The sequence below is a fragment of the Neofelis nebulosa genome, chromosome 12 (genome assembly GCF_028018385.1).
Source record: "Neofelis nebulosa isolate mNeoNeb1 chromosome 12, mNeoNeb1.pri, whole genome shotgun sequence".
In the NCBI taxonomy this organism is placed as follows: domain Eukaryota; kingdom Metazoa; phylum Chordata; class Mammalia; order Carnivora; family Felidae; genus Neofelis; species Neofelis nebulosa.
This window is the reverse complement of record NC_080793.1, coordinates 533,414-559,660: the sequence shown is the minus strand read 5'-3', so window position 1 is coordinate 559,660 and position 26,247 is coordinate 533,414. Positions and strand designations below refer to the sequence as shown.

Here is a 26,247-nt window from a genome sequence, read left to right as displayed (position 1 = left end):
GCTGGAAAAGGGACTGTGCCCTCAGACCAGGTTTAAGGTCAAGGTCTGGGAAGGTGGCTGCCGCCTGCTCTCCACTTTGGGAAAGAAAGCGGTCTCTGAGTCACCCACAGCCACCAGCGCCCCCTGGCTGCCTCTGGAGGGCCCGCCCCACCTCTGCGGCTACCTGCCCTGGGCCTCAGGGCAGGGCCACCCTGCTCAGCCCTTCCTGGCTCCCCATGGCCTCGCCACACGAGGCCACGGAAACCCCTTTTCTCTGTGCAAAAGCTCTGCTGCCGACACCCGGTTGCCACTGACCCTGGCCTCCCCAGCCCCGCCAGAACCTTGCAGAGCACAGGGCCCAGAGGGGGCGCCTCGTTCTTTCCTCAAGAACCATCAAGGCCATGTGGCTCAGAGGTGGGGGGGGGGGGGGGGGTGGTGTCACTAACAGATTCCATAGGTCAAGTCAGGGGGCTCAAGAGCATGGGTGGCTCACCCGCAAATCTACTCAAGAATCAAAGAGACAAGAGCAACCCACTGGGCTCCTGCAGAAGACCAGACGTGGAAGGAAAGGCGGGGACACCTGAGCCCAGCCCTGGAGGGCTGCCCACCTGAGCACACAGACGCAGGGACCAGACAAGGCAACAGTGGTCAGACTCAGTGCACAGTACAGGAGGAGGGATATGTTGGGCGCACTCCAGAAAGCAAGGCTGATCGACCCATGGAGGGTCCATCACTGTGGCTCGTTAATGGGATACGGGGAAACATTTCGTAAAACAAGCATTTCGTAAGAGTAAATTCTATTCACGATTTAGGAAACAACTCTGCAACTAGACCACAGGCAACTTCATGACCCAGAAAAAAAGATGTTTATGAACAAAACCCCTCAGCAAACATAGAACTTAATGCTGAAAGCTGAAAGCAGGCCCCCAGCAACAGGGCCAACAGGAGGGCACCCACTGCCCATTCAGCACGGCCTGCAGGCCCCTGCCGGCTCAGCACGACACGAAGGAACAGTTGACGGCACAGAATTTGGAAAGGAAACAATAAAGTCAACACTACTCTGACAAACTCTGGTCTGTCCACAAGCGGAATGCGACTCAGCGCTAGAAGAAATGAGCGGTCAAGCGAGAGAGGACACGGAGGGCCCTCAAACGCACACTCCTGAGCGGAGGAGGCCGTGTGAACAGGCCACACGCGGCAGGATCCCAGCCCCGCGACATTCGGGAAGAGGCATGGCCATGCAGGCAGTGACGCGACGCCGCGGGAGGCCGTCACAGTGGACGCGCGTCACATCACGCGCATGTGTCCCAGCCCACAGAGCACCGCCGCCAGGAGGGCCCGAGTGCCCACGGGGGCTCTGGGCGATGGCGGCGTGTCAGTAGGGTTCATGAGGGCACCACACTGGCCGGGACACGAGAGGCTGTGTGGGGCAGGGATATGGGAAATCTCTGTAACCTCCTGGATTTTGCTGTAACCCTGAAACTGCTCTAGAAAAAATAAAGTCTTTAAAAGTTAAAACAAAACAACAACAAGAAAAGACACTACTGCTCACTGAAAACATAATTTTGTGGAGAGCCCTGAAGAATCTGAAGAGGTTCCTCAGTGGACACGTTTCTGCACGGACGCTCACCACCAGGCCAACAGTAAAGTCCACTGTAAGCCAGCAAGTGGAGATGGGCATCAGAAACAGTGGGGGCGCCTGGGGGGCTCAGTCAGTTGGGAGACCGACTTCGGCTCGGGTCATGATCTCGGGGTTTGTGAGTTTGAGCCCCACGTGGGGCTCTGTGCTGACAGCTCGGAGCCTGGACCCTGCTTCCGATTCTGTGCCTCCCTCTCTCTCTGCCCCAACCCACTCACATTCTGTCTCTGTCTCTCTCAAAAATAAATAAACATTTAAAAAAAAAAAAAGAAAAGAAAGAAATTTCAAATAAAGGTGTGCCTGGGTGGCTCAGTCAGTTAAGCTCGGTTAAGTCAGACTTTGGCTCAGGTCATGATCTCGGGTTTGTGGGTTCAAGCCCTGCGTCGGGCTCTGTGCTGACAGCTCAGTCTGGAGCCTGCTTCGGATTCTGTGTCTCCCCCTCTCCCTACCCCTCCCCTGCTCACACTCTGTGTCTCTCTCTCAATAATAAACAAACGTTTAAAAAAAAAAAAAAAGAAACAGTGACAATGGCAGAAAAAAATTCAGATTTCTTTGGATAACTCTAACAAACGAAATTCATGCAAAAAAGCCATAAAGCATTGAGAGTAAAATTAAAAGGCCTATTGAAGAAGGGCCATCCCACACAATAGACAATGTGAAGTTGTCACCTGTCCCACAATGAACCATTCTGCTCCAGCCCAAACAGCGGGCTGGGTGTGTGTGTGTGTGTGTGTGTGTGTGTGTGTGTGTGTCCACCTGTCTTAACCATCCACCCAAATCACAGCGAGACAGGACTCTGACCCCACCCAGCCCCAAGCAGCACCCTAGCTAAGGCGAGCGGCACTGGCCCGGAGAGGGCAGGTGTGGACCAGTGTAAAGACCTCAAGTCAGAGCTGGGCACACACAGGACCCGATGTGTGACCACACTGGCCCCAGGAACTGGGTAACCCTATTGAGAGGACCCTGGAGCATCTCCTGGCCTCACACCTACAGAAAATCCATCCCCCAGTTGTAGATCTGAACGTGAAAGATAAATCGGGCCTCTGGGAGAACATCTTGAAGACCTTGGGCTGGAGAGGTCTCCCAAAGAAGTCAATCACATAAAAGATTCCCACTGATCAGAAGGACCCTGCAGGAACTGGAAGAGGGCTCTCCTGTCTGGCCTGGTCCTGCCCTCACCGGGGGCTGTCTAAGGGCACAGACCTGCTCCAAGCTGCTTTCCCAGCACCTAAGACCTGGGCCCCACTGGGAGCTATGCCCTAGACATGCCCTCCGATTCGGCCCACACAGCTAGACCCTGCACATGGGCTGAGAGGCTACCATCGGTCCCTCCCAGGAAGGGAGCACATTTGACCATGCTCACGGCTGTGGTCTGGGCCTTGATGGGTGCTCCACAGTGACCTCGGTGCCAGGGCCAGGCGTGCACGGCCACCAGCTCAGAGTGGCCTCAGGGAGACCTCTGGAGGGGACCTGAGGCCGGTCTGGGTGGGGTGAGGCATGGCAAGGGCATGGCCTGGGTGGGCGCGGAGTTATGGGCAAGATGCAGGCAGGGGGTCAGGGAGGTCCCCTAGGCTGAGGGGGGGCTCCCAGGCTGATGCCCATCCAAAGACACAGAAAGGGAGGACTTGGGAGGTGTCTGTCTAAAGGGTTAGATAAGGAAGCTCTGTGTCACTCTGCAGAACCCAGGGAGGGGCCTGCGTCCCCACTGCCCTGGCCTAGGGATTTAGGCAGGAGGCTGGGGCCTGGGAGGGCACGTGGGGCCTGGTGCCGAGGGGCCTCTGCCCACAGCCTGCCATGACCTCCGCCTCCCCACCCCAGGCCTGGATCCGGGACCCGAGACAGATGGCCTCCGGCCTATACCTGGCCCCTGACCCCATCCCAGGACCACGCAGGTGGGGGCAGGTGGGGGGCTGTATGCAGGGAAGACACTGAAAAGACACTCAATCCCCAGAGCCAGACCTTCACCCCTGCACCCTGGGCTGCTTCTCCCCGCCAGGCACATGGGCCTCACTGGCTGTCCTGGCCACAGCCCTCCCACACACGTGCCTGGGGGCCACAAGGCAGCCAGGGACTCAGGCAGAGGCACGGGGATGGCCCACCTTCTGCCCTGCCCCCTCCCATCCCGCTTCCCCGGTGCCCACTGGACACCAAGAGCTGCCGGCTACCTCCACTCGTGAGGTGGCCGACAGGAGGAAGAGGGATGCAGGGACAGGGACAGACAGGACAGACAGATGCCGCTTCATCTAAAATGCCACTGAGTCTAAGCTACCTCAGTGGCCTTCGCTTTAAGAAACAGACGCATTCCAGAAAACGTGTTCAGCTGTCATGCCAACTGCCAGGAAGACCCCTACTATTTTCTATCACGAAGCTGGTGTTAAGGAATAAAATAAATAAAGTGGGTGCTTTTTATCGCTGGAGTCGGGGAGATGAAGTTCAGAAACCACAGCGGGGCGTGACTGAGCTGGGCTGCGGTCTCCGTGAAGCCACCTCTCCTCGGACACTCATTCCTCCTCGGAAGTCAGGGACCTGGATACACAGCTGCGCTCGGGTCAGGGTCTGCAGAGCTCCAGTGCCCACCACGCCAAGCCCAGGCCACCCCGACCACACCTGCCCTCTCTTCAGGTGGCCTGGAAGCCATCAGGTCATCACGGCGTGCACCCCCGCCCCCAGGACGGCTGTCCTGACCCTGTCGGCCCTGAGAAAGGGCCACAGCATCAGGCCCCGTCACATCTGCAGACCTAGAAGCACCTCACAAAGGCCTGTCTCTGGGAGGCCAGCCCGTCCCCTCACTGCCCACCACACCACCTGGTGCAGGTGCCGGCCCCCTCTGCGGCAATGTCCACGTGAGTGCTGGTGGCAGGCGACATCCGACCTCCCAGGACGGGGGCTCACGGTTCCTCTGCAAAGCTGGGGACTGCCACTCTCTCCAGTGCACCTGTCTGCCCCTCTCGGTCCCTGGTCCCAGGTTCCACGCTCATCTGGGATGTGATGGTGGGCCCAGCCCCTCCCGAGCGGGCACCGCGAGGGCAGGCGCCAGGCCAAGAGAAAGGGCGTTCCTCAAAGCTCCCAAATCCACACCTCCTGCCCGGCAGCCCCTCGGAGGCCCCCAACGGCACCCAAACCCCATGGGCAGGGTGAGCTCTCCGGTGGGGGCCGTCCCCATCTGGGAAGTGGGGCGAGAAGGCCTTGTTATCTTGCCTCCTCCGACAAGCCGTGGGCCCCCAAGACAGACCTCGCCTGTCCTCAGCACAGGACCCCTAAGCACGAGGCCGGCGAATAGCTGTGGAAGTCAGGATGAGCCAGGGCGTCCACACAGACACAGGCTCTCGCTGTCTGCGACAAGACCACACAGCTTATGGGTCCGCTCAGGTGAGCATGTGATCCACACACAGAAACTACCAGACTTCGAGGGCACATTAGAGAATCTGCTGGAAGAAAAGACTCTACTAACAACAGGGATTTAAAATGATGGCACAGCTACTTGTAAAAACAATGTGGAACTGGGTGCCTGGGTGGCTCCTGAGTTAAACTTCTGACTCTTGGTTTCAGCTCAGGTCATGACCTCAGGGTTCCTGCGTCCGAGCTCCACGTCGGGCTCTGCGCTGACAGTGCGGAGCCTGCTTGGGATTTTCTCTCTGCCCTTTCCCTGCTCTCTCTTTCTCTCTCTCAATATAAATAACATTAAAAAAAAAAAAACAACAACTGCAGAAAATCAATTTTTTAAAAAGCACATCTAAGAAGAAAAGACAGCTAGGAAGGCAAACCCTGTCCTTGAGGGGCGTTCCCTTTTTTATGGCTGCGTAGAAATTTACCCTAAACCAGTCATTTCTTATACTCACAGATCCCACAGGCCAGGAATGCTGGCACTGGGCTCTCAGAGAAAGGTCATTTTGATTTCGTCTGAATGGGGGGGTGGGGGGTGGGGGGCTGTGTCTGATCTGGGAGGGGCTGTATCTGATCGGGGTGGGAGGCTGTGTCTGATCCAGGAGCGGCTGTGTCTGATCCGGGGGTGGGGCTGTGTCTGATCCGGGGGGAGGCTGTGTCTGATGGGGGGGGGCTGTGTCTGATCCAGGGGGTGCTGTGTCTGACCTAGGGGGTGCTGTGTCTGATCTGGGGGGAGGCTGTCTGATCTGGGGGGGGGGGGGGGCCTGCAAGACCCTGGATGGCAGGCGCTGCTCTGCATATCTGCATATGCTCTGCATATCCTCAGACTGAGGCCCAGGTGTGATGCCGGGTGTCACGTCAGTACAGGCCCCACCCTACATGCACCCCAAGGGGATGGGCAGACACAGGAGGGCCTGACACACCACCCTGGGTGAGGCCCTGAGAGAAGGAGGGGCCGGAAGATACCCTGTCCCAGACCCAGAGTCCCTGCCCCAGGCCCCAGGTCCCCCAGGCCCCAGGTCTCTGTCTCCCCCCAGACCCTGGGTCCCTATCCCACCAGGACCTGGGTCCTCGCTCCTGTCTCTGGTTGGCTCAATGGGCAGAGGTGACCCCCAAACTGATGACCCAGTTTGGAGGCTGCTGTGGGGAACATCTGGAGACCATGGCTGCTCCGAACAAAAGAGGCAAGCCGGACTCTCAGGGTGGAAATGAGAAAACAGTCCACATCCAGGGCCACCTTTGCCGACCACATCCAGGGCCACCAAGCTGAAGATGCCTCCCTTCCCCACGGAGGAGCTTCCGTGCCCAAATAGGCCCCTCATCTCCGGTCAGGACCCGGGGCCAATGCCCTGCACTGTCCTCTTCCGCCCCTGGGCGCAGGGCAGGAACACCCCACGGGGTTTGGGGCTCCTGTGCTTGGAGCCTGGCCCGGGCCCCTGCTTTTCAGACACATCCCGGTTCCCTTCCCGCTCCTTCTTGGCAAGATAGATCAAACGCCCATGTGTGGAGCCCAGAGATTGTGCGTGTCGAGCCAGGACTCAGAGAGACAGCCGTCCTTCCCAAGTGCCCCCACACACGCCTGAGTGTCTGTCCGGTCCCGCAGTCCTCCTGGCAGCCCGCAAGCAGGTGGCCAGCAGGCAGCCCGCCCTGGGACAACCAGGCCACGTGGCTTATCCTCGAGAGCCGGTGGCGCCCTCCCCGGCGCAAAGAGAGGCGCCTACCTGCAGCCCTCGAGACAGGACGGCGGCGCTGCCGTGCTGTGTCGCCTGCACGCTCGCACCCGCTCCCGGGGCGGCCTCGCACAAGGCCACAGCACGGGATGCCTTCCCCCAGGGTGCCTACCTGGTGCACACACGTACCCCATACCCGGACAGACCTCCCCCGCCACACCCGCCGCACGCGCACCCCGCACGCGCACCCACGCCTGGCCCTGCCACGTGCAGCCAGCCGCACTCAGGGCCGTAGGCGCGCAGACTCGCCTGTGCAATGGCGCTCGCTGCCAGTGGAGTTGCCAGGGTGGTCTGCGTCTCCAGCGGCGGGGTCGCCGGCAGCGGGGTCGCCAGGAGGGTCTGCCGGGTCCATCCTCAAGGCGGCGCTGGGGAAGAAAGCGGGCAGCTTGAGGACTGAGGAATCGGCGGAGAGAGACAAGTAGCACCGCACGCCAAGGGCCCGCCTCTGTGGTCCAGGTGCAGGGGCCCAGGCGCCCTCGGCTCCACCCGCCAGCTGGCCTCAGAGACGGGCTCGCCACGAGGAGCCGGGAGCCAGCCCACACAGGCCCACGCACCGCTAACCGACGCCGCCCGGCAACAAGCCGTTACGTCCGCGACGCACCTCTCCACGTTTCTGGAGATTAGCCTGTTCTCCCTCCTCTCCTCTGTGCCCAGGAGGCCGTATAAAGACTTCGTCTCCATTCACGGTCGCTTCTTTGCACCACAGTAACGCCTGCACGGCCGACCGCGTAAACCCCAAATCCTCACACGGGCACGGGAGGGGAGACCCACTGTGCTCCCTACTCCAAACTTCCTGCCCAGAGGAGCTCTGCTAGCTATGCCCTTGGATACTTTCATTTATCTTTCTTTTTTTTTTTTTTTTTTTTTTTCAACTTTTTTTTTTTTTTCAACTTTTTTTTTTTTTATTTTTGGGACAGAGAGAGACAGAGCATGAACGGGGGAGGGGCAGAGAGAGAGGGAGACACAGAATCGGAAACGGGCTCCAGGCTCTGAGCCGTCAGCCCAGAGCCTGACGCGGGGCTCGAACTCACGGACCGCGAGATCGTGACCTGGCTGAAGTCGGACGCTTAACCGACGGCGCCACCCAGGCGCCCCTCATTTATCTTTCTAAAGAATACGTTGATGTGGTTATTCCTTCAGTTTCAGTCTTACCCGTGATGGACCAACCTCAAGGGAAGAATTCACTATCGTCCCCCAGCACCGCCTGCATACCCCGCAACCTCCTGAAACGGTTCTGAGAGAGTCTTCCTTTGGCTCACTATTTATAGAAGACATGAGTACAACTCTGTAAATACTATCCCCAGCTGAGCCACATGGGGACTACGGTTATTTCTCCTTTCTTGCAGAGTTTGCTCCAGACTTCTGCTCTGGTCACGTGGGAGGGCTGGCACTGACGCAGCCCTCTCACTGCAAACATCAACTGGACAACACAGTTGAGGCAGCTGATTCTGGACAACAGGCCACACACAACCGTGCTTCCCGACAGCAGGACAATGCCCGAGGAGGGCCCCAGGATGACCGCCTCCCACCGAGGGCAATCCCCCAGCCAGGACCACTGATCTGGAACCCAGGGAGCACAGCATTCCACCAAGTGGAGGAGGTGGCAGGCCATCTGCGGGGCAGCGCACCGGCAAGAGGGGCGGTTGAAGCAGCCGGGAGTGTGTACGAGCGATGCAGGATCCCCACGGCTCCCAGAAACAGTTGCCTTGGGGCTGAGACTGAAACAGAGACACTAGCAGTCAAACAGTGCTAGACACATTAGACTCCAGCCCAGACAACACTGCAGCATCTAGCCAAGACTCCAGAAAGACCAGGCCTTGGTGCTATGCCTAGAGTGAGCCCCACTCCTGACCTGCCCTGCCAAAATCCAGAACCAAGCCCCGGTAAAATCCACAATGGAGCACTTTGCAGGTTGAGTCCCACCAACACAAAGACCCATCCTCACGAAATGCCAAGCCATGCTCGCCTGTTCAAGGTAATCAGCTAGAAATTAACTGCCTACTAGAACAAAGGTCAACGTTCTTCAGAGGAAGATAACAGAATCCAGAGTTGCTGCGATGCACCATTCACAATGTTCGGTACATGATATGAGAATCACAAGATCTACCCAGAAACAGGAAAATATGGCTCATAATCAAGGAGAAAACATTACAAAAAACAACAATAACGAAACAAACCCAAAAAATAGAAACCAACTCCACGTGGCTCAGATGTTGGGTTTATCAAAGACTAACACAACTGTCATAAGTGTATGCAAAGAATGAATGGAAAACATGTCCAAAAAGTTAAAGGAAAACATGGTCATAATGAGTAAACAGACAAGGGAAAATGGAAATTACTTGAAACTATATAAAGGAACTAAATGGCAATTCTCCGATAAAAAGTATAATAGCTGAAATGAAAAATTCACTGATTGGGCCTGACAGTGGATTGGAGATGGCAGGTGAATTGGGGGATTTGAAGACAGATCACTAGAACTCATCTTATGTAAAGAATGGGGAAAGGGAATAGATCAAAGAACAAACTGCACTGCTGGATGCTCTACATTGCCATCATTAATGGGACTCTGACAGAATTCCAACACCTCTCTCCACATGTTTAAACAATCCTGGAAGTCTATCACTTGTTCTTAAAGACATCCCTTCTCAAGCCTCTGTCCTCTGTCTCAGTCTGGACAGCCAATCTCCAGCCCTGTGCCATAGCTTCCACCCTGAGACTCCCATTCTCTTCCTCTCCCGGTGCCTCCTGCATTTCTGGACTTCCAAGTCCTCACCTTCCCCAGTTTTCCTCTGGTTTTGAGGAGCACATTCTCCAGCATCTTCCTGAGAACGATCGCAAAGAAGCACATTTAACAAGGCTTTGGTTGTCTGCAAGAGTTTTCCCTGGGCCCTTGCTCCTGGCTGGAAGTCTGGCTGTGTGTGGGCGGCAGGTGATGGCGATGGCCCTCCACTGCCTTCTAACTCCCAGTGCTGGTGCCAAGAGGTCTGCAGCCACCTGACTCCCCACTGTATGCAGGACGCTTGTCTCCTCCTCCCGAGGCACCCTCCCTTCAAGCATCCAGGGTCTCAGCAGGATGGATGGGGTGGAGTCCATCGGGTATGCTTATGTCCCTCAGTTCTGGGACATGTCTTTTATTTTTCCTTGACAATGTCCTGGCCTCCCTGTCCTCCGTCCTGTCCCGGAAGTGCTCTTAGATACTGAGCTTCCTGGAAGAACCTCTATTTTTCTTATCTCTCCTCTTCTGTGCCTTTGGGGAAGGTTTCCTGAACTTTATTTTTTAAAATGCTCGTTGCATTATTCATTTCCGCTATCAAAATTTCATTAATCAAGAACTCTTTCTCTTCTTACCCCAGAGGACCTCATGACTCAGTCTTTGTTTTCATACACATTCTTCTGTATCGACGCCCTTTTTCCTGCTTACACAGTGACTGTCTTTCCTCTCAGAAGCTTTTCTCAAGCGTCTGGAGACCACTGCTCATATTCAAGAGTGAGGCACTGAACAGCCGCCTGGGGGCTGAGCAGAAGCCAGTCCTTGGTGCGGGTACACTGGGGGCCTGGGAGACCAGGGCCCAGAGGTCTCTCGCCTTAGCCGGTCTGTCAGGAGGGAATGCTCCCTCCTCACCTGCAGACGGGCACTCGGCTGCCACCGCCCAGGTCTCCGAGGTCAGGGTCTGACCCCTCCACTTGAAAACACCCCCAAGACCCTGGTTCCAGTCTGGAGCCTCCCTGGGCTCGGGCCAGGACGGGGTCACCCCTCTGCCTCAGGCTCCAGCTTTCTCAGGCTGTTAGTCACCCTGCTTTCCATCTCCTCCCCTTGTCTTTTCCATTAAGCACTTTTGCCTTTAGTAAAAAGGCAAAACTGTCCTTTTTTAAATGCCTTTGCCATCATTTTAATGGGCCTCAAAAGAGGCTGGGGTAGGCAGCCACCACCCAGTCTCTGTGGCTCTTAGCCGGCAGGCAGGCGTCTCTGCTATAAACCCAGCTCCTGCAGAGCTCACGCTCTGTTCACAGTGCTGTCGTATGTCTCACTACTCTCCTAAGTGTTGTCGCACCCGAGTCCACAAATGATGTCGGCCTGCACGGTTCTCTTCTTGGAACACCTGCCCCAGAGGTGTGCACATCTCCTACCACAGCTCAGATGAATGGATGCCCGGCCTGGGCTTCTCACCAGGAAGGAAAGGGAGAGACGGGACTACAGGAGGGGGTGGTCCTCACGGCGAGCTTACAACCCCACCCCACCCACAGACTGGCCTCCGGGGGTGGGGGGATGCCTTTCCTAGGGTGGCCAAAGCAAAGCACCACAAACGTATGGCTTAAACCACAGAAATCTAATCTCTCTCAGTTCTGGAAAAGGGAAGCCAAATATCAAGGTGTCGAGGCCTCTCTCCTGGGTGTGAACGCGGTCGTTTTCCCCGTGTCTTCCTTCTGTGCATGTCTGTGTCCTGATCTCTTCCCACAAGGACACCACTCAGAGTGGATGAGGGTGAGGGCCCACCCTAATGACTTCATTTCATCTTAATGAGCTCTGTCAAGATGCTGTCTCCAAATACGATCACATTCTGAGGTGCTGGGGTTTAGCGCTTCAGCATATGAATTTTTAGGGGGACACAATTCAACCATAACGGGGGCTAGACACCCCTGATGCTTCCCCACGTTTGGTTCCGAACCGGTCAGAGCACCCTCAGACACTAAGGGACCACATCCGGTCTGACTTTCCACCAGAGCCAGGGGGATTGCCATTCGTTTGCGTGTGAGAAAAAGGGGGTCACCTGGGACTAAACCTGGGTTTTCTTCCAGCTCTTTCCCTGCACCACTGTTCACTTTTATTTGTTTTTAACTGGCTTTTTACTATTTATAAAGGCAATTATGCATATTAGTAGAGTATTTGGAAAATGAAATAAGCTTGCAAATTTTGAAAAATTAATGCAAAGGAAAGCTATTAAAAGCTACAGTCGTGTGCTGTTCACCTCCTGGCCATTGCCCCGACGCTCCGGGTGCCAGCCTCCCTGCCGAGACACGTGGTCAGGGTCAGCGCTCCCGCCGCGTGCGGCAGCCCTCCTCCCCTCCTGGTGCTGGGTGCAGGATGGGCCCTCATGCGGTGACAAGGAGGGACAGGCGCCTTCCTGCAGGTCGGGGTTGTGCCGAGTTACTGCGCCCCCGACTCGCCACCCCTGCCACGCGCACTGCACACGCTGGGTACAGCACGCTCCAGGCACAGGCTCCCACGCCCCAGGGCCCCTCCTTCTCCTCACAATAAACCATCCTGTCTCCTACCTAACTCAAGAAACAGAAGGACTCTCAGCAGGAAGACGCTTTAGGGACAGCTCTCACTTTAACGTAGCACAATCATAATTTCTCTCTATTTTGGGTTTCCTCCTGGATCTTGTTCCGAAATCACGTTAAGGTAGCTCAAGTCCACAATAAACGCCAAATGTGCCAAACCAGAAGATCATGAGGGCTCCGCTCCAGCCTGCAAGACCAAAGCATCTCCCAGACGGTGGCTACCCTTGCACCTGCCCCACCTTGACCGTGGCCCACCCCGTGCCAGACCCCGCCCACACCCCAGACCACCTTGACCCACCTCACACACCTGCCTGACCCTGGCCCTCAGCCCTCCCCCAGCCCTGCACCCCAACCCCCCCTTCCCACACCTGGCCTTGCCCCTGACCCCGCCCCCAGACCCAACCCGCCCCGCCAGACCTGCTGCCTGGAGGCCTCCTTCCTCCTGCACCACGGCAAGCAAATCAGGGGGACAGAGACTCGTTCCCACAGCACACCCTCTTTGGGGGTCTCGGCCACCCCTGTACCTGCACCCCTGCACACTGGCCAGGCCCCATGGGGCACACGCACAGGTGCTCCTCCAGGCCCATGGCCAGGCTCTCCGCTGGAAGGAGCAGCAGAAGCTGGGGGCTCTCCTCGTTTGTCTGCTCGTCTCATATGTAGCCAACGTGCCACCTTCGTCCCTCACGGTCTTTCCCCCGTGACACCTGCCGGGTCACAGTCTCCCGCCGATCCACCTGTCTGTTTACTGCTGTCCCTTTCCTGGGAGTCCCCACAAAGCTGGGTGCTGAGGGGGCAGTCCGGTGCCACAAGTGCCTTCGTGGGCTGTGCCAAGGAGACCTCTCAGGCCCCTGTGGCCTCAAGAGGGAGGAGAACTCTTGGGCCCAGCGGACGGCCCCCATGAGGGGAAGCTGGAGACCGTCCGGGTCCTGTGGGCCCCTCCCTGAGGAGGCACCAGGAGCCCCGCCCATTTCTTCCTCTGTTCAGTCCTTCAACCCTGGTTCCTCCCTGGGCTAACTTGGAGCAGCCTCCAGGCCTCAGCAAGGCCAAGGCCCTGGCCTGGCTTCTCCATGGTGTCAACACCATTGTTTCTAGAGCCCTTGACACCTCATGGCATGTGTAGCACATGTGCAGAAGGGCCTCTTAGGCAGGGTCCTTCCACACCACGCCCCACCCAAGCAAGCAGCAAACCCCCAAGGGCAGTGTGAGCCCCTGGGGCCACATCCTGTGCCTGCATTCCCTGGACACAAGGATGGGGGTGGGGAGGAGCAAAGAGCATGATGTGGGGGGCGGGAGTTCCCCCCAGGGTACAGAGTTCTGGCTCAGCACCCTTTTGTCCACCGTCCAAAAACACAGGGCCAAGCACCCACCACCTGCATGACCGAGAGCCATGTGGGTGGTTTAAATAAACCCCAAATGGTGGCTCCTCCCCCTGGCCTCTGTCTCTGGGTCGACTGCAGGCAGGTGCCCTGTGCTGCCCTCCGAACTGCAGGCCACTCTGACAGCTGCTAGAAGGGTCTCAGAGGGAGGCCGAGGGCTTGCCACGCGTCCTGTCTAAAGCCCTCCTTCAGGCACAGCCAGGCCCCCAGGCCACCCCCTCTCTTTGGCTATCCCCACCCTTGTGTGGTCTGAGGGGCTCCTCTTTAAAAAGGTAGAGCTGGGGCTCCTGGGTGTCTGAGTCAGTTCAGCATCCCACTCTTGATTTCAGCTCAGGTCATGACCCCAGGGACGTGGGATCCAGCCCCACATTGGGCTCTGTGCTCAACGTGGAGCCTGCTTGGGATTCTCTCTCTCTACCTCTCCGCCCCTCCCCAACTCATCCCCCCCTCCACCTCTCAAATAAATTTAAAAAAGGTGGAGCCCCAGTCCAATCAGAATTATAATAAAGACTAGCATCGGTGCAGGGCAAAGGTTCCTCTGACCCCTTCAAGTCAGGTCACCAGAGGAGGAAGCCTGTCCTGCAGACCAAGTGTGGTCCATCCATGCCTCGTGGTCAGGCTCTTTCCACGCCGCATACAGCACAGACTGCCATGACCCCGACGACCTCCTTTGCACTGCAGCCACCCGCTTCGCCGGTCAGCCCAGGAAGGAGGCAGATGACCAAATGGCCCTTTTGAGGGAGGGGCCTTTTTCTAGTGGAGAAACCCCTACGACTCCAAGATTTGCCACAGGCTCTCTTCCCCTTTTCTCTAAGTAGCATAGCACCCAGCATCTGGCCACCCAGAGGCGGGCAGTGGGCTCCGTTCACAGGCCAGTCCCAGGACAGGTAGACGGACCTACCCCCTCCTCCTGGAGAAAGGACCGAGGCCACATTAACTCCGCTCAGCTCTCATTACACAACCTTTGTTCTGTTCCCGAGCCCTGGACAAAGTACAGCAACACACTGAAACCCATGTGCTTCTGAGAATGAAAACAGCTGGCAGAGACCAAGTTCAAGTTCACCCCACGACAGACTTTTTTAATTGACCTCATTTTAAAGTGAAAATTAAAAAATCTGGAGTCCAAATCATCTTTAGCTGGGAATGTGGTTCTGGGTTTGCAACCCACACCACAACCAGCAGGCCTTCCCACGGACGGCCTTCCAGGAGCCCACTGGGGTGAGCGGCTCCTGGCAGTTTGAGAACTTCTATTTAAAATGAACGGTCAAAATGTGCAACTCATTTAAGCACCATGTATTTTTCTGAAAGGCGGCTAACCTGAGCCAGGTTCTTGCCGGGTACCCTGCAGCACAACAAAACATCTGCCTCAAAGAACCCGCTCACTCCAGAGGCCCTGCTCCCTGGCCCCTGCTCCACACCTGAGTGGGAAGCCCCTGGCTCAGCGGCAAACCCGGCAGCAGGAGGGCGCGGGCCAGGTGGCCTCCTCTTGACAGCTGGCCCAGGAGAGCCTACCTGACAGCCGCACAGGCCCGCCAGGCCCCAGCAGATGTGAAGCAGAATAAAGGAACCATCCTTTTACGTGGAGCCAGACAGCCAGCAGGGGGAGCCCTCAGCCCTAGCGTTCTGCGCCAGCCGCACACCCAGCAGCAAGAGAGGCACCTGTGCATGCGTGCACACTACTTTAGCTGGGGCCTCATTCACCCCTCAGCAGGAAGGACTCGGCCAAGGAGAAGCTGCCGGCACCCTGAGCCCTCCCTTCCTCCAAGGGGTTTCCCTTCCATGCAGTGCCTCACAACTGTCTCCTTTTTCTCTGTAAAGTAACCTTCCTGTCCTTTGTTCTCCAGACTTGCCTGTGGCTTCGTCATGGCTTGCTCGTCCCGAATCGCAAAGCCTCTGCCATTCCCGTGTAAGCCCATTTTGCTGGCAAAACAACTGGCTGTCTAATTATCGGGGTCGACACAAGCCATGTCCAGTGTTTGCTACAGGTTCCCGATGCTCCAGGGCGCACTGACCAAGCAGGACCCAAGGCCTCCCGAAACCCTGCCCCTCGGCCACGCCCCAGCCACCCTCCCAGCAGTGTTGTCTCCTCCAGGCAGAGCCCGCTGGCACCCTGCACAGTTCAGGCTGGGGTCCCGGCCCAGCCGCACGGTGAAGTGGGCAGCCTGGGGCAAGTGAGGGCATGGGAACCACAGAGCGAGTGTGGCTGACACACGCACAGCCCTGGCTGTGACCTGGCTGTCTCGTCACCTCTACAGGAGGGAGAGCAGCGCGGGGCCCTGGCTTGCTCTGAGACGGGCCGGGAGGCACATTCTTCCAGCTGGTGGTCTCTCTGCACAGAGGCCACATGCATAGGAGGAGCACAGCAGCAAAGCCTGAGACCTGGCTGGAAGCCCAGAGGGCCAGGCTCCTGGCCAGGACAGGACAGCATGGAGCAGACACTTCATGGTGTGTCCTGACCTAAAGCTGCCCTCCAAGCCTCCCAGAAAGGTGGGAAGTAAAGGAAAAGGTCAGAAGTTAAAAGAACCCGGAAGGAGCTACGTGGCTGGCTGAGAGTCCAATGCGGCTGGCTACTGGCTTGAGCCTTCTGCCTGTCTGTCCCTCGTCCCAGGAGAACAAGGCCAGGGGGCTTCCTGCGGCCACAGAGCACGATTCTCTCCACACTGTGGTCACTGAAGTGACTTTAAATGTCACCAAAGCACTCTCGTGTGAACGCCAAGTCATGGTCCCTTCACCACTTTCCTATAATGCTTTCTGCAAACAGGGGGCGCCGCTGTGTGGCCCCCTCTCCAGGTGAGTCCTGTGCCCTTTATCACAGGGGTGGCCGAGGCCGAGGAGGGGGTGACAACGGAGCTGCCAGCTCCCAGGCTCCATTGCCCGAGGCAGCCTCACTGCCGGGGGTGCCAGAGCCCTGGACTCCTCCTGGCGCCCCCTACACGGTGCCCAGCCCCCCATGCGGCACCCAGCCTTCCCAGGCCCTATGGGTGGCAGCCCCGCCCGTGTTACCCATAAGACATGCGGCAGGAATGCCGAGGGGCCGTAAGAGGGTCATCAGCTGGCACCAGCCCTGGAGCCCCCGAAGCCGTAGGCCTCATGGGGGAGGCCCCTGAGGCCTGGAGTCCCTGTCTCCTCCCAGCCCTGCCCCGCCCCCCACCCCACCCCCCACCATCCAGCAGGTCAGCTACGCCCTACTTTCCAGTGCAAAATGTACCTGGCGTAAGGCATCAAACGTCTCTGTACTGATCTCTTATACCGATTACAGGTGGGAACGGTGATATTCAGGGAACACTGGACTTAGGAAATGAAAATTAATTTCCTCTCCTGGGGCACGTGGGTGGCTCAGTCGGCTAAGCGTCTGCCTTCAGCTCAGGTCATGACCTCACGGTTCTTGGGTTCAAGTCCCACGTCAGTGCAGAGCCCACTTCAGAGTCTCTGTCCCCCCCCCACCTTTCTCTGCCTCTCCTGCACCTGCACTCTCTCTCTCTCAAAAATAAACATTCAGAAAAATTAACTCCACCCCCCACTTTTTTTTATGTTTTTTAACAGAAGCTCTATGCCCAACGTGGGGCTTGAACTCACAACCCTGAGATCAAGAAACTCATGCTCTACCAACGGAGCCAGCCAGGCTCCCTGGACCAGAAAATTTAAAAGCACATGTGTGATTCACACATTTCTGCTGGGTCTTCATTGGGTAAGCAGCCGGCCAGACAACAGGGGACCTGGAGGTGCCTGGCCGCCTCCACAGAGATGGGCACCGGGCCCAAAGGCACCACTCTGCACAACAGCACCGGGATTCACCCTGCCGTCCCCAAATTCCAAATGCCAGTGGAGCTGGGGTCGCCAACCCAGACACATTTGGGCGTCCAGCCTGGACCCTGAAAACAGGGGCCACTCAGGTCTGTTTTGCTAAAGGAGAATGCTAATTTGAAAGCCATTTCAATTCGTTTTCAAACTGAATCAAATGTCCGGGCACACAGCTCAGTGATTTTTAAAAAGTTTTATTTATATGATACACATACTATGAAATCTACCCCTTTAAAGTGCACAACTCGGTGTTTTGGTATATTTAGATAGGAGAAAACATCGCCGCTACCTAATGGCAGTACGTTTCCATCACCCCAGAAAGACCACCCATTAGCAGTCGCTCCCCATCGGCCCTCTCGGTGGCAACCACAAATCCACTTTCTGTCTCCTGGGATTTGCCTGTTTTAGACACTCAAAGAAAAGGGGTCATATGATACGTGGCCTTTGCCTCTGGGTCCTGCAACCCAGCACGCTGCTTTCAAGGCTCATTCACCTTGTAGCACTGCTGGCACTTACTCCTTTTCACGGCTGAACAATATTCCACGGCACAGCCGGACCACACTCCTCTGTGGACGGACATCTGGGTTGTTTCCACCTTGTGGCTGCCATGGACGTTTGTGCGCGGATGCCGTACGTGGAGGTGTGCCGTCATTTCTCTGAGAGTAGAGTTGCCCGGCTGAGCGGAGCTGGTTCGCTGGCTGAGAGGCGGCCGGACTGCTTCCCTCCACGGCGCACGAGGGGCCCAATTTCCGCACATCCTTGCCAACGTTTGTTGGTGTCTCTTTTATTTTGTCCGTATCCGTGGGAGCGACTTTTAACTTACTGGTTTAACTTCAGACCGTTCCTTTCTTTAAAAATTAAGACTGCCAATTTGAAATACAAGAAGGTAACTTTTCAGAGATACCACGAGGGGTCCAGGTACAACTGCTGGTGTGTGCCTCTCTGGCCGCCGCCGTGGCGGGTGCTGATTCTGGGCCGGAGCGGTGCCCTTCCGCACACTCACGACCATGTGCACATTGTCAAGACCGAGCAGGGTCTAGGCCTGCATGTGCAGCTCAGGGAGGAACCGGCTCCTCCAGAGTCCTGGCTGGGGCCCCTCACGAGAGGAGGCTCTTCGGGGACCCTTTCCCATGGGGCGCAGCCTGCGGCATGGCCCGGGGGCAGGAGGCAGAAATCACTGGCCCCAGAGTTCAGCTGGGCTTTCCGGCTCCACACCTGCTCTCGTGAGGGCCTCCTAATATCCAACAACGGGGCAGAAGTCCTATGAATGATGAATGGCTACTGAAAAAAGACATTTTACAAAAACATCTAATGTCACGGGAAACAAAGTCCTCACAATGTGGCCTAGCGTTGAACCTAACCGAGAGCATCAATGTTACGGCGTGTGCCACAGGACAGCCGGTGGTGTCAGCCCGGGACACGGCACGGACACGAAGGACATGTGGGCCCTGGCAGGGGGGGTGCCGCCTGCCGGTTCTCTGTATAGGAACGCCTTGGTTTGCGAGCATCATTCATTCCGGAAACATGCTTGTGATCCAAAGCACTTGTATATCAAAGTGAATTTCCCCATAAGAAATAATGGAAAAGCAGATGATTCATTCCACCACTCAAAAGTGTTCATATGAAATATAATACAAAACAATAAAGAAAATACAAAATATAAAGGAAAATCAACAAATTAACCTGCACTGACCTTTGAAAACCTTCGTGGCTGGTGTGAGGGAGACAAGAGAGAGGAGGGTTATTGGGTAGGACGACTTTCATCATCACTAATGGAATCACTGCCGTCTATTGGCTCCGTGGAATCTCTTTCTTTTCGTGCAACTTTAACACGGAACCTATCCAATGACACCTGCTTTTGCCTCCGTTTGAGGATTTCACGGAAATGGGACATCGCATTGTCGTTAAACAGATTCGTCGCTCGCACTGCTACAGCCTTATTCGGGTGGTGCTTCTCTACAAACTTCTGCACTGTTTCCCACCTTTCACACATCTCCCTAATCTCACTTGAAGTGAGGGACTCCTTGGCCTTTTTCTCCCCTGCAGACGAGATCTCCCCCATAACCTCTTGCTGCTGCTCGCGATGCAGACCCATCAGTTCGTCGGTGGTCGGCTCCTGGCCATGCTCCTCCACCAGCTCCTGACTGTCGTCCTCATTCACCTCCAGTCCCCTGGTTTTCCCCAAGGACACCGTTTTGCCGACAACTGGCGGCTGCTGTTCATGAGCAAGCCCCTCTAAGTCAGGTGCAAGAACACAATCGGGCCACAGTTTTCTCCAAGCAGAATTGAGGGTTCTCTTGGTGACCCCATCCCAGGCTTTATCGATGATCTGGAGGCAGTTCACGATGTGGAAATGATTTTGCCAAAACTCTCGGAGGGTAAGGTCTGTTCCTTTGGTCACCTCAAAGCATTGCTGAAATAGCGCTTTGGTGTAAAGCTGTTTAAAGTTTGAAATGACCTGCTGATCCATGGGCTGGAGGACTGGAGTAGTGTTGGGAGGAAGGAACTTGACCTTAATGAACTCGAATTCCTCCAGCAGGTCGTCCTCAAAGCCTGGAGGATGAGCAGGGGCATCATCCATCACCAGCAAGGCTTTGAGCGGCAGATTCTTCTCCAAAAGGTATTTCTTCACTGCAGGACCGAAGGCCTCGTTGACCCACTCGACGAACAAGATACGAGTGACCCAAGCCTTGCTGTTGGACCTCCACATGACGTTTAACTGGCTCTTCTGCACCCTGCATTTCCTGAAGGCTCGTGGGTTCTCGGAATGATACACGAGCAGGGGCTTGACTTTGAAATCCCCACTTGCGTTAGCGCAAAACAAGAGGGTGAGACGGTCTTTCACGGGCCTGTGACCAGGCACTGCACTCTCTTCTTCCGTAATGTGCGTCCGCTTTGGCATCTCTTTCCAAAAAAGCCCCGTCTCATCGCAGTTAAAAACTTGCTCCGGCAGGTAACACTCGGAAGCCATGAGCTTCTGGAACTCGGTAGCAAACACCTCAGCTGCCTTAGCGTCCGAACTCGCAGCCTCTCTGTGCCTCACAACACTACGGATGCCACTTCTCCTCTTAAAGTTATCAAACCATCCCCTGCTTGCTTTGAAGCCTTCTTCGTTTTCTGTTGACGTACCTGGCAGTTTACTTACGAGGTCGGTGTACAAGGCCTTTGCCTTCTCGCAGATAAAGTTCTCGGTCACGGTGTCACCTGCCAGCCGTTTCTCATTTATCCAAACCAGAAGCAACTTCTCTACATCTTCCAGAACACGTGGCCGTTGCTTTGATATTCTCGTGACTCCTTTCGCTGCATCTAGCCCCCTTATTTCTTCTTTCTTCTTTAATATTGTGCAAATGGTTGACGTAGACTTCTTATAAAATCTTGCAATTTCGGCCACTCGCATCCCTCGTTCGTACTTCTCGACGATTTCCTTCTTGACTTCCACCGTGATCATCTCCTTCTTCCTGCCTTTCTTTTCAACCTTTCTCTGCATGGGGGCCATTGCAAACGTTCACACAGATGCTGATTACAGCACAGTATTAACAAACTCTTGTCATAGACTGTATTTAATGGAACCGGCAATAAGGCAGCAGAGGAAAGGGTCTCTATCTGCAGGCAGCCTGACCTAGAATGAAGCAAAGTATTCCTAAGCTTACTCTTGTCTGGAAAAGCAAAGGACTGTCCATTGGTGCTTTGAAGTGACAAAAATACACCAGTGCCAGTTGTGGGCACCTTGTAACATTCTGAAAAATCACGGATATCTGCCAAACACCACAGCCTGAGACCAAACATCCAAGCATGGAAGACGATCACCCACAATCCCACAGAGAGAGAGAGAGAGAGAGAGAGAGAGAGAGAGAGAAAGAAGAACCATTGGCTCAGTTGTGATCACGTGACGTTCGGCATTCTGTACTACCTGTATTGCAAGACATGGCTCGTTTATCAAGTTAAAATTTCTTAGAGATGTTTGCTCATCTTGTGGAACACTCGCAGAACAAGTTACAATCCAAGGTTTTACTGTATTTTCTATTTTAACTTTTTTGTACTTGCTAAATATTCCACCATGAACACACTCCACTTTATATTCACAAAGAAAAGAAAACCACAAATGGTATCTTAAAAGTTAAAATAAACTACAAAGGAATCTTAGCCGCAGAAAGGAGACGGGGCCACCGTTCACTCCTCCATGAGCCCCCCGACAGGCCGCAGGGGCGGTGGCCATTTCCCACTGGACACCAGGTCCTCTCCCCACGGCCCTCGCTCTGCTGGACGGCTTTAAGCCCTCATCACCGGTTATCTGCTGCTGGCAAACAGACCGCCCCAAACTCAGTGGCTCAGAACAGAAAAAACATCCTGCCCTGGTCGCCAGGGGTCAGGCACTTGAAGCAGCCTGGCCCAGTGGCCCTGTGTGAGGGTCTCTGGCGGTCACAGCTGGAACAAGGCAGGGGCTGCGCTGTCTCAAGGCCCAGCTGGGGCCGGGGGCTCACGCAGGCTGGGAGCACACACCCGTGCGTGGCAGGAAGCTGCCAGCCCGGTGCCCGCGTGGCGGGAACTTTGCAGCCCGCTGCGTCCCTGCTGCTCACCACCTGCTCCAATTTTCTGTTTCTTCTCAGGTGTGTTTGCATAAGGCATCGATTTCTTGAGGTTTTCCCATTTACGACCGTGGTGCCAGTGTGGACGCAGAACATCTGCGCTTCTCATTAAGCCTGAGTGTTGTCTCACTTCACTGGTTTCCCTCTATCTCGTCAGGAGTTTATTTCATCGTTTGTTTTTCAAGAACTGGTGTTTGGTCTTACTGATTTTATTGTTTTAATTGAGACACTGACTTTTTTTTTTTTTTTTTTTAATTTACTTTATTTTTAAGTAATCTCTACACCCAACACATGGCTCCAACTCACGACCCCAAGATGCAGCGTCGCACGCTCGGGCCAGCCGGGTGCCCCGTCTTACCAATTTTATGCTTTCTGATTTAATTAATTAATTAGTTAATTAATTAAGCTTTTCTCTTAATTAACTCCCTCTTCTTCCTTTTGGTTTCTTCCCTTTGCTTTTTACTTTTTTGGGCATGATTTCCTTCCTTTTGACTAAATACGGGCTACTTGGATTTGCCTTTTCCTCCGAACGGCTCACAGATATTCTGCTTCCTTCCGACCTCCAGAGCTGCTGTGCTGGCCTGGCTCCCTCCTCTGCAAACGGCCGTCACCGCCCTCTGGGACCTCCTCAGACCGGCCCCTCATCCTTGGATTTCGATTCAGCCCTGCATGTCTCAAGGTGTCATCCACTAGCTCGTTCACCTACTTCCTGCACCATAAGCTCTTTCCTTTCTCACAGGCTGTTCTATCAGAGTCCCGGGGCGTAACGTGACGGTGTCAGTCGGCCCGAGGGCTCTGAGCCTTGCCCCTTTCTCGCTTCCCCCGCAGACAGCGGGCCATGCCTTGTGGTGGCCATGGCACAGGGTCCCCCACCGCTGCGAGAGGGTCTCATGTGTGGCCTGGCCCAGACACCCACCGTGAAGGGCCGCGTGCAGAAACTGGCTCAGAGACCGGTGACGGCTCGTTCTGCGTTTGAAACCACAAGGCGAGGAACCGGCGGCACTGGCTTCGGCCTGAGAGTAGAGGGGCGCGTGAGGGCGCGTTGGTGCTGCCGGCCCAGGACTCCCATCGCCCAGAGGATGAGGGTCTGCCCAGCATGGAGTCCTGCAGGAACGCTGACACGTTCCCTGTTCTGCAGTCTCAACCGTGCACCTTAAAGGAGAGGAGTCTTGAGGTGCTTCCTGCGGGCACGGCTCCCCTGTCACACAGGCGGTCTCGGCCACCAAGAAGAGCACCCCGCAGCGGCCTGAGCTCTGCCTTCCTCGTCCCTTCAACGTTTCCTGGGTGGTGGAGGGTGAGGTCCTCGGCGGAACTGGTGGCTTTGAGAGACGTGGTGCCCCGCGGCGGGTGCCTCCTCGCTGACCCCAGGAAGGGCCGGGTCTCAGGAAGCTGATCTCTAACACCATGCATTTCAATCACACCAAGACTATTTTTATTTCCTGAGGGAAAAATCTTATTTTTCTTTCATTTCGTCTTGGAAAGTGCCCAGTTTTTAAAGGAAAAAAAACAAACAAACCCGACTTCTTTGTATTGGGCTAAAACCAATTCCTGCCTGTTTCTTGGACATTCGTGCTCCAGAATTAACCACAGAGAAGCACTGCCCTCCTCTGCAAATAAGTTCCAGCACCACGCCGACCTCTATCTGAGTCATGCTCTTACCTGAGGAAATGGTTCCCTTTTCTGGACTCTTCTACTGAGGCAGGAACTGTGTGATCCACACAACCTTAGCGGGTCTGCCCGTAAAGCTGACAGGGAGGCAGCTGGTGGCGGCAGGAGCCTGGGCGGCCTCCCCTCCGATGCCACAGCCACTGCACGTCTGGGGAGGGTGCCAGGGCCCCCTGCAGAGGCCAGCTTCAGACCGGTCCTCAGGCCGCGGCCGCTCCAAACGCTGAAGCACCTACTTGGAACAGATTTTAGCAGATGTAAGTTTTCGAAACAACATGTCAGCAGCTGAATTTCAGAGCTGGAAGAATCTTAGACTCAGTAATCACTCCAACTTTCAGGGCATCTGTAAAACAGAAAAACCTGTGATTGAATCCTTCTTTAAAAATGGTTTTATATTAAGAATTTATTTTGAGATACACACGCAGTTCTGAGAGAAAGAGACATCTCATACACCCTTTATCCAGTTCTCAAGACGTTACCACCGTCAAAATCATAATGAGGGACTGACACCGACTCAGTCAAGATATAGAACGTTCCACCCCACAGGACCCCCCAGGGTTGCCCCTTTATAGCCACCCCCACGCCATTAATCTGTTAGCGGCCCCAAGCAACCACTAACCTCTCCGCTTAGATCATTTGTCACCTCTAGAAACGTATACAAATGGGATCAAAGTATGCGATCTCTGCCCACTCAGCATGCCCCTGAGACTCCTTCCCCAAGCTGTGTGTGCCCACCGCCCATCCCTCGTCCACGTGTGGGTGCGAGTCTGCCTAACCGTTCGCCCACTGGAGGACAGCTAGGTTGTTTCCAGTTTGGGGCTTCATGAACAGAGCTGCGGTGAATGTTAGGGTATGGTGACAGGCACAGGGATGGGACTTTTTCATCTTTTTATTATGGAAATAGAGAAGTCGAGAAAAGAGCCATGCGGCAGGTGCCCAAAGGCAATTCAAACAGTGGGACCACTGGGGAGCGAGGGCACAGAAAGGCCAGGCCAGAGCCCAGGGGAGGCAGGAGGGGCAGCCGGGGGGCTTGGGGGACCCGGAGGGGGTCATGTCCCTGAGGCCAGGGGGAGGATGAGCCATGCCCAGGGAGGAGGTTACTAGTGACCCCGACAGGTCTGCAGGAAGGCCACCCAGAGGCGGTGTGGGAGCAGCACGGTGGGAAAGGGAACCAGTGCTGCCACCCACCTCCAGGCCAGCAGGACGGGGAGCCTCAGCCCCTACTGGGGAGGAAGCAGGTCCTCGGGGGCACAGGTGCCCTTCCAAGCAGATCACAGGCGATGTCTGTGAGTCGTCACAGCGCTCTGCCAGGCCAGGACTCAGCGCTCCCATTCCTCAGGTAAGGAAGTCTATAGGGTCAGAGAGCTGGACCAGGATCACCCAGGGAGGAGACTCAGCCATAACCGAGCAGAGTGGCTCCCAGGTCACAGGACCCACAGGCCCGACAGGGGAGAGAGGATGGCCAACATGGAAGGCCAGTCAGGTCCCTGAGTTACAGCTGAGTTCTGAGTTCTGACAGCCATCCAGGACCCGAGCCTCCCCTGGACCGTGGGGGCCAGGGTGTTCTCTTATGTGCATGAAAGGACAGAGCCTGTCTACGGGAGCATTTCTGGGGTTGGGTGTTGTGATGGCTCATTTTGTGTCACCCTGGCAAAGCTGTGGTGTCCACATGTTTGGTCAAACACAGTCACAGGTTGCTGTGAAAGCATTTTTTATATGAAATTAACATGTACAACAGTAGACTTGTCCTAAAGCAGATGACCCTCCCTAACGTGGGTGGGCCTCATCCAGTCAGGGGAAGGCCTTAAGAGAACAGAGTGAACTCTGCCCCCAGACTCAAGTTGAACCCTGAGCTCTTCCCTGGCTCTCCTGCAGATTTTGGATTTTCCAGCCCCCACAGCTGCTCAAAGTCAATCCATCTCTCTGTACACCTGTTGGTTGTTTCTCTAACACAGGTGTGAAGGATGTGACAGCAGGTAAGACCTGTATGGGAGTGTCGGTAGGGACGTGTGCCCCCGAGAGGCTGGGGCCCCTGCAGGGAGAGACTCCTGGCCCCGGAGGGCCTCCACTTTCTAGTGAATGAGGTTGTGCAGGGCACAGGGCAGGGGCTCCGCCTGCCACAGGGGTGGGTTGGGCTGGGTTAGTCCTGCCCTCTGAGCCTCCATCTGGGGCAGGGACAGGGAGCACAGGACCGACGGGCCCCAGAAGAGCCACTGGCACGTCACCACGACCTGGTTTTCCACGAGTGAGACTCGGGGCCTCCCCCCGAGTTTCCCCCCGAAGTTGAGCGAGGGTGAGCGCGGGCCGCCGCCGTGGGAGACCCCAGACCACCGTGGCCCGCCCCCGGCCCCAGGACCGGCCCCCGCGGCTCTCCCCTCCCAGCGGAGCCGGAACGACGACGCCTTCGCTCCTCGCAGACTCGGTCCGCGGGCTGGCGGGACAGGGGCCGCAGTGGAGGACCCACCCCCACCACCTTCAGGGCCGGCCAGGCCGCCGGCTCGGCCACAGCCCCGCTCGGCCCTGCCTGGCTCCCCGCGCCCCTGCAGACCCCTAGACCGCCCCACCTCGGCCCGCGCCCGGGCGGTCTCTCACCTGAGCCCGCGGGGTCCGCCCGGAACCCTGGCCCGGCCGCGGCGGTAGCGGCAGGCCCGGACGGCTTTCCCCGGCGCACCGAGACCCACACTGCCGGAGGGGCCGCGGGCTGCGGAGAGCGAACTCGGGGAGCTCCGGCCGGAAGTCCGGAGGGGCGCGGCATAAGCGGGGGGGGGGGGGGGGGGGGGGCGGGGCCGGATGCAGAGGGGCGG

The 26,247-nt window shown here is 56.2% G+C and overlaps 2 protein-coding genes across 2 annotated transcripts in view; both read right to left on the bottom strand.

Moving 5' to 3' along the window:
• The window catches only part of EXD3 (exonuclease 3'-5' domain containing 3), a 79,210-nt gene extending 53,024 nt beyond the window's left edge, over window positions 1-26,186 (bottom strand). The window contains exons 1-3 of the mRNA XM_058693401.1: window positions 26,036-26,186; window positions 23,438-23,786; window positions 6,982-7,097 (exon numbers count right to left, since the gene is read on the bottom strand). Coding sequence (XP_058549384.1) covers window positions 6,982-7,084 — 103 coding nt within the window. The 5' untranslated portion in view covers window positions 7,085-7,097; window positions 23,438-23,786; window positions 26,036-26,186. The remainder of the gene's footprint in view (window positions 1-6,981; window positions 7,098-23,437; window positions 23,787-26,035) is intronic.
• On the bottom strand, window positions 18,934-20,640 carry LOC131490930 (tigger transposable element-derived protein 1-like). Its single transcript, XM_058693331.1, has one exon. It carries the CDS (start codon window positions 20,638-20,640, stop codon window positions 18,934-18,936), a length of 1,707 nt encoding a protein of 568 aa, XP_058549314.1.
• Window positions 26,187-26,247: the final 61 nt, after the last annotated feature.